Below are 12,632 nucleotides of genomic sequence, written 5' to 3' on the forward strand. Positions count from 1 at the left end.
ACTGATAGGTTCCCAAGGGAAGGATAATGTTTTTCCCCTTAAACCAATGGATGAACAAAAAATAAAATAAACAAATTTAAGGGCATTTATGTCCTTTACATAAGGGAAACCCTAATGTTATTACTCCAACCCTAAGACTGTTTGAAGGTTATGCATTTTATTTCTAAATATAAACTAGGCGGGCCTGAGCGTAGGATGGGCCTCCCCCTACAAATCCCAACAAAATCTCCCCTTGCAGAAAAATCTCCCACTATAAGACTCCAGTAGGCACCAAGGGGAATGCGGTATTACTCCACTGTACCCCAACACAGCAATTTGGGTTTTTGCAGAGAGATCAGTGGTAAATAAACACTCTCCCCTTCATTCATTTAGTCTTAACCCACATACCAAAGAATGCAGTTATGGCATTTCTACAGTTCCTTGCAAGTGTTATTGTTTATTCCCATGCCATCATCCCAGAGCAAATGGCATGGGAAATTTCTTATGGTTACTTCTAGTTATACTAAACTGCATTCAGATTCTAAAAGCTTGTTTCAAAAATGTTGGGTAGGTGAAATATCTGTGGCAGCCTGGGCTCATTAGTCGTACTGCAGTAGAACTATTCACCTTTCTTCATGATATCAGTAGATCTTGTTTTTTCAAAGATCTAAAGGGACACATTACTTATATGTAGATATTATTTCCATTTATTTCCCACAACAGCGAAGTAAATGCAAGTCACATCCAGTGTAAACAGACTAGTTCATATTTAAATATTAATTGCCACATTGGAAACAACTCCTAGTGGTCACAAATGGAATTAATCTCTGCTAACATACTGTCAATCCACTACTGTTAGTTAAAAAAATGAATGAACAAACTTGTAAATAGGGAAAATATTCAGTTTGGCTTTAGACCAATCAGCTTCTTACAACAGTCCTAGAGTCAACAAACTGATCTTTATCAGAAAATGGTTTTATTTAACAAAATACTCATTCCTTGCAGACAACAGTTGGCAAGTGCTATTTTGACAACTCTACACGGGACTGTGAAACACCAAAAAACACTCGATCAAAAGTTGGCGATCTATTTGCATTTTTTTCAAGACCAGACAAAAGATGGTTGGTAAGTATCAAAGGCCGACTGTATGAATATTTGCCAGTTTATTCAGAAGGGATCTAAACCCAAAAAATTAATTGAATATGAATATGAACTTACTGCAATTTATATTTGTTCCCTATTTTTGGTGTTTGCTGAGATATTTCCATTTTTATATTGCTGCCCGGGCATGTATAAATGCACATATAAAGGCTTGAATGGGAAGCATTACATATATATAAGAGAATGTTTGCTTATTTCCCTAGTACTGCGTAAAAGATGACCCTTCTTGCCTACAAATTCTTTGCCTGTTTGGAGACATGGAAAGGGAAAGCAAGGCCACTGTGGAAGTGCAACTTGAAATCAGTCATTCATATCTAGAAACAGTAAGTTAATGTAAAAATGTTTTTGTATCAAATTTTCCTTATATGTAGGAATATATGTTTAATGCAGGCATTGTGCCTGGGGGCAGTTCAGAGTGGCATGTGTTTAATCTCATAAACACAGAGAACACATACAAACTCATTGCAGAGTCCAGCAGATTGCAGGACTCAAGGCAGCAGAACCATCATTTTGTGCAAGGTAGTTGCATAGCCATTTATTTGCACCAATATGAGGAAATTTTATGTATGTATGTCACCTGCATTACTATTCATAGTTATTCTGATTATTCAGAGTAATTAACTGCTACTACAAATACCAGAATTGGCATAAAAAATTTTGGCCAAATCCAAACCCTAATTTGCATACTTTCATTTGAGAACATTTTTAACAATAAATTGGTACATGACACAAAGGATTCGTTTTTTGGTCCAGGCTTTACACTCCGGATTCAGCCGAATTCTGCAAAAAGTGCTGGGATTTGGCCAAATCCCAAACTGAATCCTGGATTCAGTACATCCCAAAGATGAACACTGATACATACTGTATGTTGCTTTAGCCCAATGCTACTATTTTTCTTGTAATATATATGACTCATTCTGTTTGCAAAGACATTATTCTTGCTTCAGCTCACAAGTTTTCTTTGCCCTCTTTTGTTACTATAGGATGAAGCTATGCTAATACAGTTTTTTACAGCAGCTCAAGCAGGCTTTGACAGCCCTAAGATTATCAACCTTAACCAGGATCATCATACATATGTAAGAGCAAATCAATAATCTCTAACCACAAACCTTCTACATTCATAAATAGTTTAACAGCGTACACCAAAATCTGCATATGGGTTGAAGGTTTTTTGATAATGCTTCTTTAAGATGTTGATGTTCTGCCTTAACAGCAATTGGTCACACAATACTACATATCATAATACAACAGATTGGGTCCAGCCTAGCAGGTGACGGGAAAACAGAACTATCCATTGGAGTGCTCAGAATTTATAATCCCTTTTGGATTATCATGTGGTAATGTGTAGACTCCAAGGAATTAGGGGTATTAGGGGCATACAAAAAAGGCACATGACGAGGGCTCAGAATAGGGGGTGTCATTGAGGAGTAATCATCAACCTGCGATGGAGAAAAGACTGACTTGGGGGGAGCGAGGAAGCAAGTGACCAGCTGGAGGTGGCAAGCAAGTGATGGTGGGTAGAGTTAGGGGATGTATGCATGCATGGGGTGGTTGGTGCAAGCGGGCATAGGGCAGGCTGGTGAGGTGCTGGGCCAAGTAGTATTGGTATGGGTGGTAATAATACTTGACCTGGTTCTGTTGGCAATAATAAAGTTGCTTAACTCCGGATTTGTAATTTATCTTTATAATGTTTTGCTATATTGTATCAATTCTTATGAAAATGTAAGTATAAAGTACAGACCAACGAGCATATTTATTATTGATATTTTACACATTTTCTCTTTCATATTTCAGGTTGTGTTGGAAGCACTACATAATCTGAAGCCCAAAAAGCATGTCATCTGTATGATCATTGGGATTAGTTTACTAATAGGAATTCTTTTATTTTCCTTATTGACATATATTTTATGGAAGGTAATGCAAGTTTTGTACTCTCTCTTCCTCTCTCTCTCTCTCTCTCTCTCTCTCTCTCTCTCTCTCTCTCTCTCTCTCTCTATATATGCAGGCTTATCATAATATCAGATCATTTTTCCAGGTATAGCTCTTTGAAAGTCATTTTTAACTTACCAGTTTCTTGGAACTTCTAAGATTTCTGTTGCAAATTCCAAGATTCCCCTACATCCCAAGCAAACCACATTATAGGTCTCTGTGAGCCACTACTATACAGTGCTGTGTGTACAAGTAGCGCTATATAAATATATACATATATATACAAGGTATATCAGCTGTAACTTGCCCACCTAAGTACAGGTGGCTGACCTTTGAGTTGATATACATCCTTATTATTGGATATATGGTGTAGTTTAAAATATTATATACTACTGTACAAAATGTCATAACTTTATATAGAATATGCCAACAAAGATTTAGGTATTAATAGGTATATGTCTAGCTTCTTTTGTGGCTGGCTTATTAAATAGGGGATAATGTACACCCTATTGTAAAATATAAAGATATTAAAGATATTAAAAGTCACAGAGGTATTCCATGACCATATAAAGGCGTGAGTGCTTAGAACATTGAATGGAACTCCAAAGTGGATTGCAATATTCTCATATTTTACAGCAAGTGGAACATTATTTATTATAATACACAAGTTTCAGCGAGTCAAGTGCAAAAATGACATCACTAACAGATGACATCACTAAGCACTGTTTATATAGTGGATAATGTACCCCTTACTCGAACAAAGTGACTTCTAATATCTTTATAAATTTCAGTAGGGGGTACATTATGCATTATAATCTACATTTTGTGTGAAATGTTGGAAGGGGGTGGGGGTCGGCGTGCAATTCTGGTCGCCGGTGTCCAAATCGAGCGCCCAATTTGGGCTCGTCTGCATTCAATTTGAACACGGCGGCATCAAATTCGGACATGCTGCATCAAATTCGGTGGCCGGGGATGCCTGTTATAAACTGCGTGCTCTGACATCAGAACGCGTAGTTTATAAGGATATAATTTACAGTCTGGTCCCATAGAGAAATGACCAGACTGTAGATTATAAGGATATATATAAAGCACTGCTTTGTACTGTTTCCACAACTTTGTGACCATATGATTTTATGTTGCAGGTCGGTTTCTTTAAAAGAAAATATCAGCCCATTAGCACAGAAGAGACAAGTAGAAGAGAAAGTTGGAACTATGTAAACAAAGATGAAAAAGAAGTAAAATAAGATAGATATATTTAGATATTTATCGATGAAAATGTGGATTGATGAATCAAGAGAATTATTGAGGATTTAAAGGAAAGTACTGCCCATTTCAGAGGTTATTTATGAAGGACCGGCTTGTTCTCGAGGATGTGTTTCTTTTTTAGATGAAAATGCACAATTACCTCTAAAATAATACGTGTATACATGGAACCAAGGGATCTCAGGAATTTTATGACAATACATTCTTCGAAGAACTTATGAATTGAAGAGTATTTGTATGAGACTTGGAGATATTTGATACTAGGGAGGTTCCCAAGAACCCACGGAGAAATAAAGACAACTACTTCCTCAATGTTCTTACAGTTCAAATGCTGATTGAAAACAATTTACCAAATCATTTTTTTGGTTCTTCGACTATACCAGCACTGTCCACGGTCATACAACCAGATGGCTACTGATTTCAGGTTTCTTGTCCAAAAAGTGAAGATTGTCACTTGATGGATCCTGCAGGGACTTCACGCCATCTGCAGCCTTTCTAGGCCTTGAGCTTCTTAGTTCCAGCATTACTAGGTCAGTCCATGAAAGTTACATTATAGAACAGATTTACATCTTGATTATAGAGTTTTCTTTAGTGATTGTTGCATGACCTAAATATAGCAGTTTAATGTAATGGTCTTTAAGATTGAAATAAGAAATTCAAGTAGGGACTGAATACATATCACACTGGTATATTCCATGTCTTTTACACTTTTGGGCAATGATAACTCACTCTTGCAAATGGTTTTGCCTGCACTTTTTGATGAACAAAGCTCATCTGCTAATAGCAATCCAAAATGGCCAGTTTGGTCTATGACTTTTACATCTTGAGTCATTATTATATTGTGCATTGTACAGGAAGGTAATGTGTTTATATATTTTACCACTGCATGTAGCAATGAACAAAGAAAGAAAGAAAAAGCATTACATATGTAACTTGATGGCATCAGCATTCAACATGATTATAGCATTACTAGATCCAGGTTGGCATTACATACCTTCAGATCAGTTAGTACCAAGTATGTGTACAAAAAAAGCCATGCAATGTTCTTTAAATAAGAACAAGACTCTGTAGCTTGCTAACTTTTTAAATTTTCCCAAATTGAAGAGCTCATCACTGAATAATCAGAATAAAATAACCCATCTCCATATCAGGTATAATAAGTCGCTGCCCAGTGTTGTTATTGGCATATACATAGGAGTCCTAAAAACAATTATGTGAAAACCAATAAGCATTTTTGTTATACTTAGCAAAAAACAAGGTATGATGGAGTGAGAAAGTATTATTTATGGAGTCTAGAATTAAATCTTGGGAGATATAAAATTACTGGAGTTCAAGGTATTGTGTGAATATCAGTGGCAGGTCTTGCATGAATCCTCTACCTTATTATGGCTTTATCTTAGAAGGTACATCAGCTAGACCAGGACTGTCCAACTGGAGCTCTGCAGGTCAGATGTGTCCCTCCAGTAGATTTTTATTGCCCCAAGTCTACTCAAGAGACGTCTTTATATGATATTATTTTTACATATATCTGCCCCTATCAGACAGCTACCTGTACAATATTGCACAGCACTGAACTAGACATTATCCTGATGTTTTTAAAGCCCTGGGAAAACAGGGTTTAGAAAATCTTGCCAAAATATTTATTTCAGAGAACAAACAAAAATCTATTTCTACTCCCACATAAATGTAACTGCTGATTTATTTTGTTTTTGTAAAATAGTTGTAAAATAATACCTAAGAAAAAAACCTGAAAATGAAGATTTTTTAAATAATTGGAATGTATTATTGCTTGGGGTAAAAAGGCAAAATGTGGTATTTTAAGAAATTATATAAAAAAAAATCCATTAGATTATATTTTTGCTGTCTGTATAATATAATGTCCTTCAGCTCACTAAAGTATTATCTTTGGGCTTTCACTTTGTATTGCCTTAAGTATGTGGTATTATGTGCACAGAAGATGTGTGCCAATTTGCACAAGGTCAGCAGCAATGGGGGGAGGTTGGGGAGCACTGGGTAAATGTTGATATACTGTATGTACAGAAATGTTGCATACCAATTGGAACATTTGAAATGGAATTATCAGAAATATAATAAAAAAATTAAAACAACTGGCAGATTTTCAAAGTGTTACGGATTGCAAAGCCAATAAACTACTTTACTGTTAGTGGTTGAGCGAAGCTGGCCTGTTTCACTTCGCTGAAACTTTCGTGAAACCATAGAAAAATGCATTGAATTCAACGTCTGTTTCTTTTCTTGCCCCAAATGAGTCAATGAGCTTTTTTTCTTGCCCCAAATGCATTGAAGTCAATGGCCATTTCTAATTTTGCCACATGCATTGGAGTCAATGGGCATTTTTTACCCACTAATGGCAGCACTGTGTTTTCTACATTCACATTCAAATGTAGAAAACAGCAGCCAAACAAAAGAACAATGGGAAGGTAACCAGATAACAGTTCCCTAACACACGATAACAGCTGCCTGGTACATCTAAGAACAACACTCAATAGTAATAACCCATGTCCCACTGAGACACATTCAGTGAGAAGGAAAAACAACAGCCTGCCAGAAAGCATTTCTCTCCTAAAGTGCAGGCACAAGTCACATGACATGGGGCAGCTGGGAAATTGACAAAATGTCTAGCCCCATGTCAGATTTCAAAATTGAATATAAAAAAATCTGTTTGCTCTTTTGAGAAATGGATTTCAGTGCAGAAGTCTGCTGGAGTAGCACTATTAACTGGTGTGTTTTGAAAAAAACATGTTTTCCAATGACAGGATCCCTTTAAGGACACGGAGAGCAACATTCAAGGGGCTGGAGAACAACATGTTGCTCACGAGCTACTGGTTGGGGATCATTGGAATACAGTATTCTGCTATAATTTGGCTATAATGTTAATAATAATTGTCCTTATGTTAAACGGAGCAACAGATTTTTGCCAAGGATATTCTAGACTGTGTTACTGTGTGATTTTATATTTCCTAGATTATTTTCTTTTAAAAACCATAAAAAAAAAAAGCTTACCAATTTTTAGGTGGGAAGATTTTTATATTTTGCAATTTTTATAATAAAAAGAAATGCTTTCATTTCTAAAATCAATCACTCAATCTCTTGATCCCTTTGGATTAATAATAAATCAGCTTCTTTAGTGGTGGCAATGAAGCACTGAATATAATAAAAATAATTTCCTAAAAATGTATAAGGATGAAAACAAATCACAGGTAAGTGAATGGCTATTTTTCATTAAATCATATCAGTCCATATACTGTAGGGCCTCCATACTTTGTACATTAAATCAGCAGACTTCTGTTGCTTTCATGAATAGTTTTAGTTCAAGTCCTTTATATTCATCAAACTATTCCATAAAAATAAAGAGAGAAGTTTTATACTTAAAGTGATACTGACACTAAAAATTTTCTTTTAAAAATATCAATCTACATTAAAAGTTACCTATAGGTCACGTTTATCATTTTTGCTGATAGTTTTGCTTTTGTAAGTAATTATTACTTGAAGTTCCTAAACCTGAATGTCCCATCTCAGTCTCAGTCAGAGTTTCTAATGCTAACTGAATACTGCTGTACAAATATGGCAGCCCTCTCATAGAGGAACATGGGGGTAAGAAAGGTAATGTAAAAGCATCAGGCAAATACTTTTATGGCAAAATTATAAATAGCAAAGATAATGTTATGATGGATATAAAAAAAGGCTATTTTCTGGTGTCAGTATCTCTTTAAGTTACTTTTCATGAGTAAAACCATCACAACATAATAAATACAGTCATATGAAAAAGTGTGGGAACCCCTCTTAATTCTTTGGAGTTTTGTTTATCATTGGCTGAGCTTTCAAAGTAGTAACTTCCTTTTAATATATAACATGCCTTATAGAAACTGTAGTATCTCACCAGTGACATAAAGTTTATTGGATTAACAGAAAATATGCATCATAACAAAATTAGACAGGTGCATAAATTTGGGTACCCCAACAGTGATATTATATCAATGCTTAGTTGAGCCTCCTTTTGCAAATGTAACAGCCTCTAGACTCCTATAGCCTTTGAGGAGTGTCTGGATTCTGGATGGCAGAGTTTTTGACCATTCATCTAGTATACAAAATCTCTCCAGTTCAGTTAAATTTGATGGCTGCCGAGCGTGGACAGCCTGCTTCAAATCATCCCATAGATATTCCATGATATTTAAGTCAGTGGACTGTGACGACCATTCCAGAATATTGTACTTTTCCCGCTGCATAAATGCCTTTGTAGATTTCCAAGTGTGTTTAGGGTCATTGACTTGTTGGAATATCCAACCCCTGTGTAACTTCAACTTTGGGACTGATGCTTGAACATTATCCTGAAGAATTTGTTGATATTGGGTTGAATTCATTCAACCCTCGACTTTAACAAGGGCCCCAGCCCCTAAACTAGCCACACAGCCCCACAGCATGATGGAACCTCCACCAAATTTGACAGTAGGTAGCAGGTGTTTTTCTTGGAATGCAGTGTTCTTCTTCCGCCATGCAAAGCGCTTTTTGTTATGACCAAATAACTAAATGTTTGTCTCATCAGTCCAAAGCACTTTGTTCCAAAATGACTGTGGCTTGTCCAAATGAGCTTTTGCATATAACAAGTGACTCTGTTTGTGGCGTGAGTGCAGAAAGCGCTTCTTTCTCATCACCCTGCCATACAGATGTTCTTTGTGCAAATTGAGCTGAATTGTAGAACGATGTACAGATACACCATCTGCAGCAAGATGTTCTTGCAGGTCTTTGGAGGTGATCTTATGGTTGTCTGTAACCATTCTCACAATTCTCCGCATATGCCGCTCCTGTATTTTTCTTGGCCTGCCAGACCTGGGTTTTACAGCAACTGTGCCTGTGACCTTCTGTTTCCTGATTACGTTCCTTACAGCTGAAACTGACTAACTGCCCCCCCCCCCCCGGGGAAATGCTCCTAACTTTTTACTTACCCCTTGGCGCAGATTCAGCCATTTCGTGTCTTTTTCCAGTGCTTCTGCAATTTCCGTCCATTTCAGCTCATGCACAGTAGCTTTTCTCATGATAGGACACACCTGCCTATGCTTTAAGGTTTAACCAGCTAATCCAACCAATTTAGTGTTGCCAGTAATCAGTATTGAGCAGTAACATGCATTCAAATTAGCAAAATTACAAGGGTACCCACATTTTTTTGACAGTTTTTCACATTTGAATTCCAGCTGAATACTGCTTCTCTAAAAATCTTTGTTCAGAAAAAACCCAAGTACTCAGAAGTTCCTGGGAAATGAAAGACATACCATTGTTATCTTTTTTTGTTGAAAGTGGAGTCAATTATTATGCAGGCTGAGAGGGGTTCCCAAACTTTTTCATATGACTACTTTTATAGACATCACATAGAACATGATGTTGACTAAAAAAAAGCATAATATTCAGTAGAAGAACAGTTCCTACGTCTGTGCTGATGTACGATTCAAGTGATCTGGCTGGTATTAATTTCATTTAAAAAAAAAGACAGAAAAAGTAGACTTTGCATCACAAACAGTTAATGACATCTCCACCACAAGGAACGCCAGACGTAATCATATCCCCTCATTCAGTGAACTAAGAGACATGGAGATGTTAAGCTGCCAATGAGTGAAGCTGTGCTGTTATACAATGGATCAGACAGTTCAGTGAAACTGGGCTTTAAAGCAATAGTAAAGGGTTGGGGCAAACATTTTTACAAGGGTAAGAGAATCCTTTTATGTTAATTGGGGTAATTCTAGCCACTTTATTTTTAATGTCCTACAAACATCACCACAAATACATTGAAAATAAGCATTTGAATATAAAAAAATCAGTTTGATAAAAAAAAAGTATTAGAATTTAGACAAGAGACCATGATGATTGTTAAAAGAAGAGCAAAGTTATCCTATCAAATAGTCATTCATACAAATTCTGTGTTTCTGCGCCATTATTCTATCACAATTGATTGTTTGTGGCTTTAAATTCCATTTTATGTCTTTTATGACTTTGTGTCATTTATAATGCCATTGTTTCTTTTGCTACAGATATATTTAAAAACATAAGGTACTAAAATATGGATACACGCATCCGTAATTTTAGGATTCAGCTGAATCCTTTGTGAAAGTTTTGGCCAAATACCGAACCGAGCAATAATTTCCCTATGTAAATTAGGGGAAAAGGGGGAAAGAGAACCACGCACGCAATGTTTGTGTGACAAAAAGTTGCGTGATTTTTTGATTCGGATCGGCCAGGCACTTGGATTCGCAGAAAAAGGCAGAATCCCAAACTAAATTCTGGATTAAGTGCATCCCTAGTAAAAAACCAAAGAAAAATCTATTTCTCACAGACTGTTTTTGTTTAGAAAAAGAGAAACTACAAACAGCTGCATTTTGCATTAAACCCGTCCAGCTCTTCAACGTTAGTTCCATAAATATTAATGAGTTCTGGATGCAACCTGCGAAACAAAGAATATTTATCTTAATTAAGAACAATAAATCGTTTTAAAATTGGCTAAACACACACACACATATATATATATATATATATATATATATATATATATATATATATATATATATATATATAAATATGTATATATCTATATATATATATATATATATATAGTGTATATATAGTGTATATATAGTGTATATCAGGTATGAAATTATGAAATCTATTATCTGGAAGCCTATTATCCAAATTACAGAAAGGACATCTCCCATAGACTCCATTATAAACAAATAATTAAAATTTTGAAAAATGATTTCCTTTCTCTGTAATAATAATTGATATATTTAATCCTTATTGGAAGCAAAACCAGGCTATTGGGTTTATTTAACGTTTACATGATATTCTAGTAGACAAGGTATGAAGATCCAAATAACAGAAATATCCGTTATCTGGAAAACCCCAGGTCCTGAGCATTCTGGATAATTGGATAACAGGTCCCATACATACTGTATAGTATATATATATATATATTATGTCGGTACAGTGAACGCACTCCTCCCGGATACAATTCAATCGATGGTGGTGCGTTGGTCAATGCTTGATAATACAATCCAATGAATGGACCCGCACTCGTTCATATTCAGTGAAATAAATGTGTCTTTATTCACAGGTTCATTTCCAACGTTTCGGTCCTCTCTGGGACCTTTTTCATGAAATAAATGTGTCTTTATTCACAGGTTCATTTCCAACGTTTCGGTCCTCTCTGGGACCTTTTTCATCCTTGAATGGTGGTGCCGAAACATTGGAAATGAACCTGTGAATAAAGACACATTTATTTCACTGAATATGAATGAGTGCGAGTCCATTCATTGGATTATATATATTTATTTATTTTAATTGTATTGCCTGATACTTATGATTTTATTTTTTTAAAAAGGAAATAGTCTGCAGTGTTAAAACAGCAGCACATAGGTCCAACCTTTTCTGACTGAACTGTGTAATTAATGGTTTTCATTATATATAAAAAAAAGTGATGACTCAATCACAAGAACTGCAATTGTGTAGTACAGTCTGGCTAAACGTAACTAAACATTTTGGTTATGTGTAGCCAGTTAGGCCTATTGATGCTGTCATGTTGGATCTACAAGGCATAGACCAAAGGAGAAAAGAAAATGTTATCAGTCAGGTACTTGACAGCCAGTCCTGTAGTTATTACCATCTATGGCAGCCAACTGGTTAAAGGGCTGGTTAACCTTTAAATTAACTTTTAGTATGCTGTAGAATGGCAAGTTCTAAGCACATTTTCAATTATCACTTGCCTTCTGACTCTTTCTAGCTTACAAATGGGGGTCACTGTCACTGACCCCATCTTAAAACAAATGCTCTGTAAGGCTACAAATGTATTGTTATTGCTACTTTTTATTTCTCATCTTTCTATTCTGGCCCTCTCCTATTCATATTCCAGTCTCTTATTTAAATCAATACATGGTTGCTATGGGAACTTGTACCCTAGCAACCCAGTTGCTAAAAATGCAAACTGGAGAGCTGCTGAATAAAAAAACCACAAATAATATAAAATGAAAACCAATGGCAAAAGGTCTTAGAATTTCACTCTCTGCATCATGCTAAAAAGTAACTCAAAGGTGACCCGTCACCCAAAAAGAAATTCCAAATCCTATTTTATTACATTAGTCAAGCAAAATGAACTTTAATTACACTACATAAATTATTTGAATCTTGTTTCATTCAGTCTGGGAACTCATAATTATAGCAGGAGCCATTTTGTGGACACTGTTATTAAGGCAAGCCTTCTATCATCTCAGAATCTTGTTTGTACACCAGAATGGGGGACCTGA

At 35.8% G+C, this 12,632-nt stretch overlaps 2 protein-coding genes across 2 annotated transcripts in view; one reads left to right on the top strand and one right to left on the bottom strand.

The window, feature by feature from the left end:
• itga4.L (integrin subunit alpha 4 L homeolog) overlaps positions 1–6,440 on the top strand; it is a 74,101-nt gene extending 67,661 nt beyond the window's left edge. Inside the window, exons 24-28 of the mRNA XM_018236006.2 lie at positions 985–1,104; positions 1,344–1,463; positions 2,124–2,216; positions 2,935–3,054; positions 4,212–6,440. Coding sequence (XP_018091495.1) covers positions 985–1,104; positions 1,344–1,463; positions 2,124–2,216; positions 2,935–3,054; positions 4,212–4,313 — 555 coding nt within the window. The 3' untranslated portion in view covers positions 4,314–6,440. The remainder of the gene's footprint in view (positions 1–984; positions 1,105–1,343; positions 1,464–2,123; positions 2,217–2,934; positions 3,055–4,211) is intronic.
• A 3,182-nt stretch (positions 6,441–9,622) lies between these two features.
• The window catches only part of cerkl.L (ceramide kinase like L homeolog), a 56,773-nt gene continuing 53,763 nt past the window's right edge, over positions 9,623–12,632 (bottom strand). The window contains exon 13 of the mRNA XM_018236007.2: positions 9,623–10,780. Coding sequence (XP_018091496.1) covers positions 10,699–10,780 — 82 coding nt within the window. The 3' untranslated portion in view covers positions 9,623–10,698. The remainder of the gene's footprint in view (positions 10,781–12,632) is intronic.

The sequence above is a fragment of the Xenopus laevis genome, chromosome 9_10L, assembly GCF_017654675.1.
Source record: "Xenopus laevis strain J_2021 chromosome 9_10L, Xenopus_laevis_v10.1, whole genome shotgun sequence".
NCBI lineage: Eukaryota > Metazoa > Chordata > Amphibia > Anura > Pipidae > Xenopus > Xenopus laevis.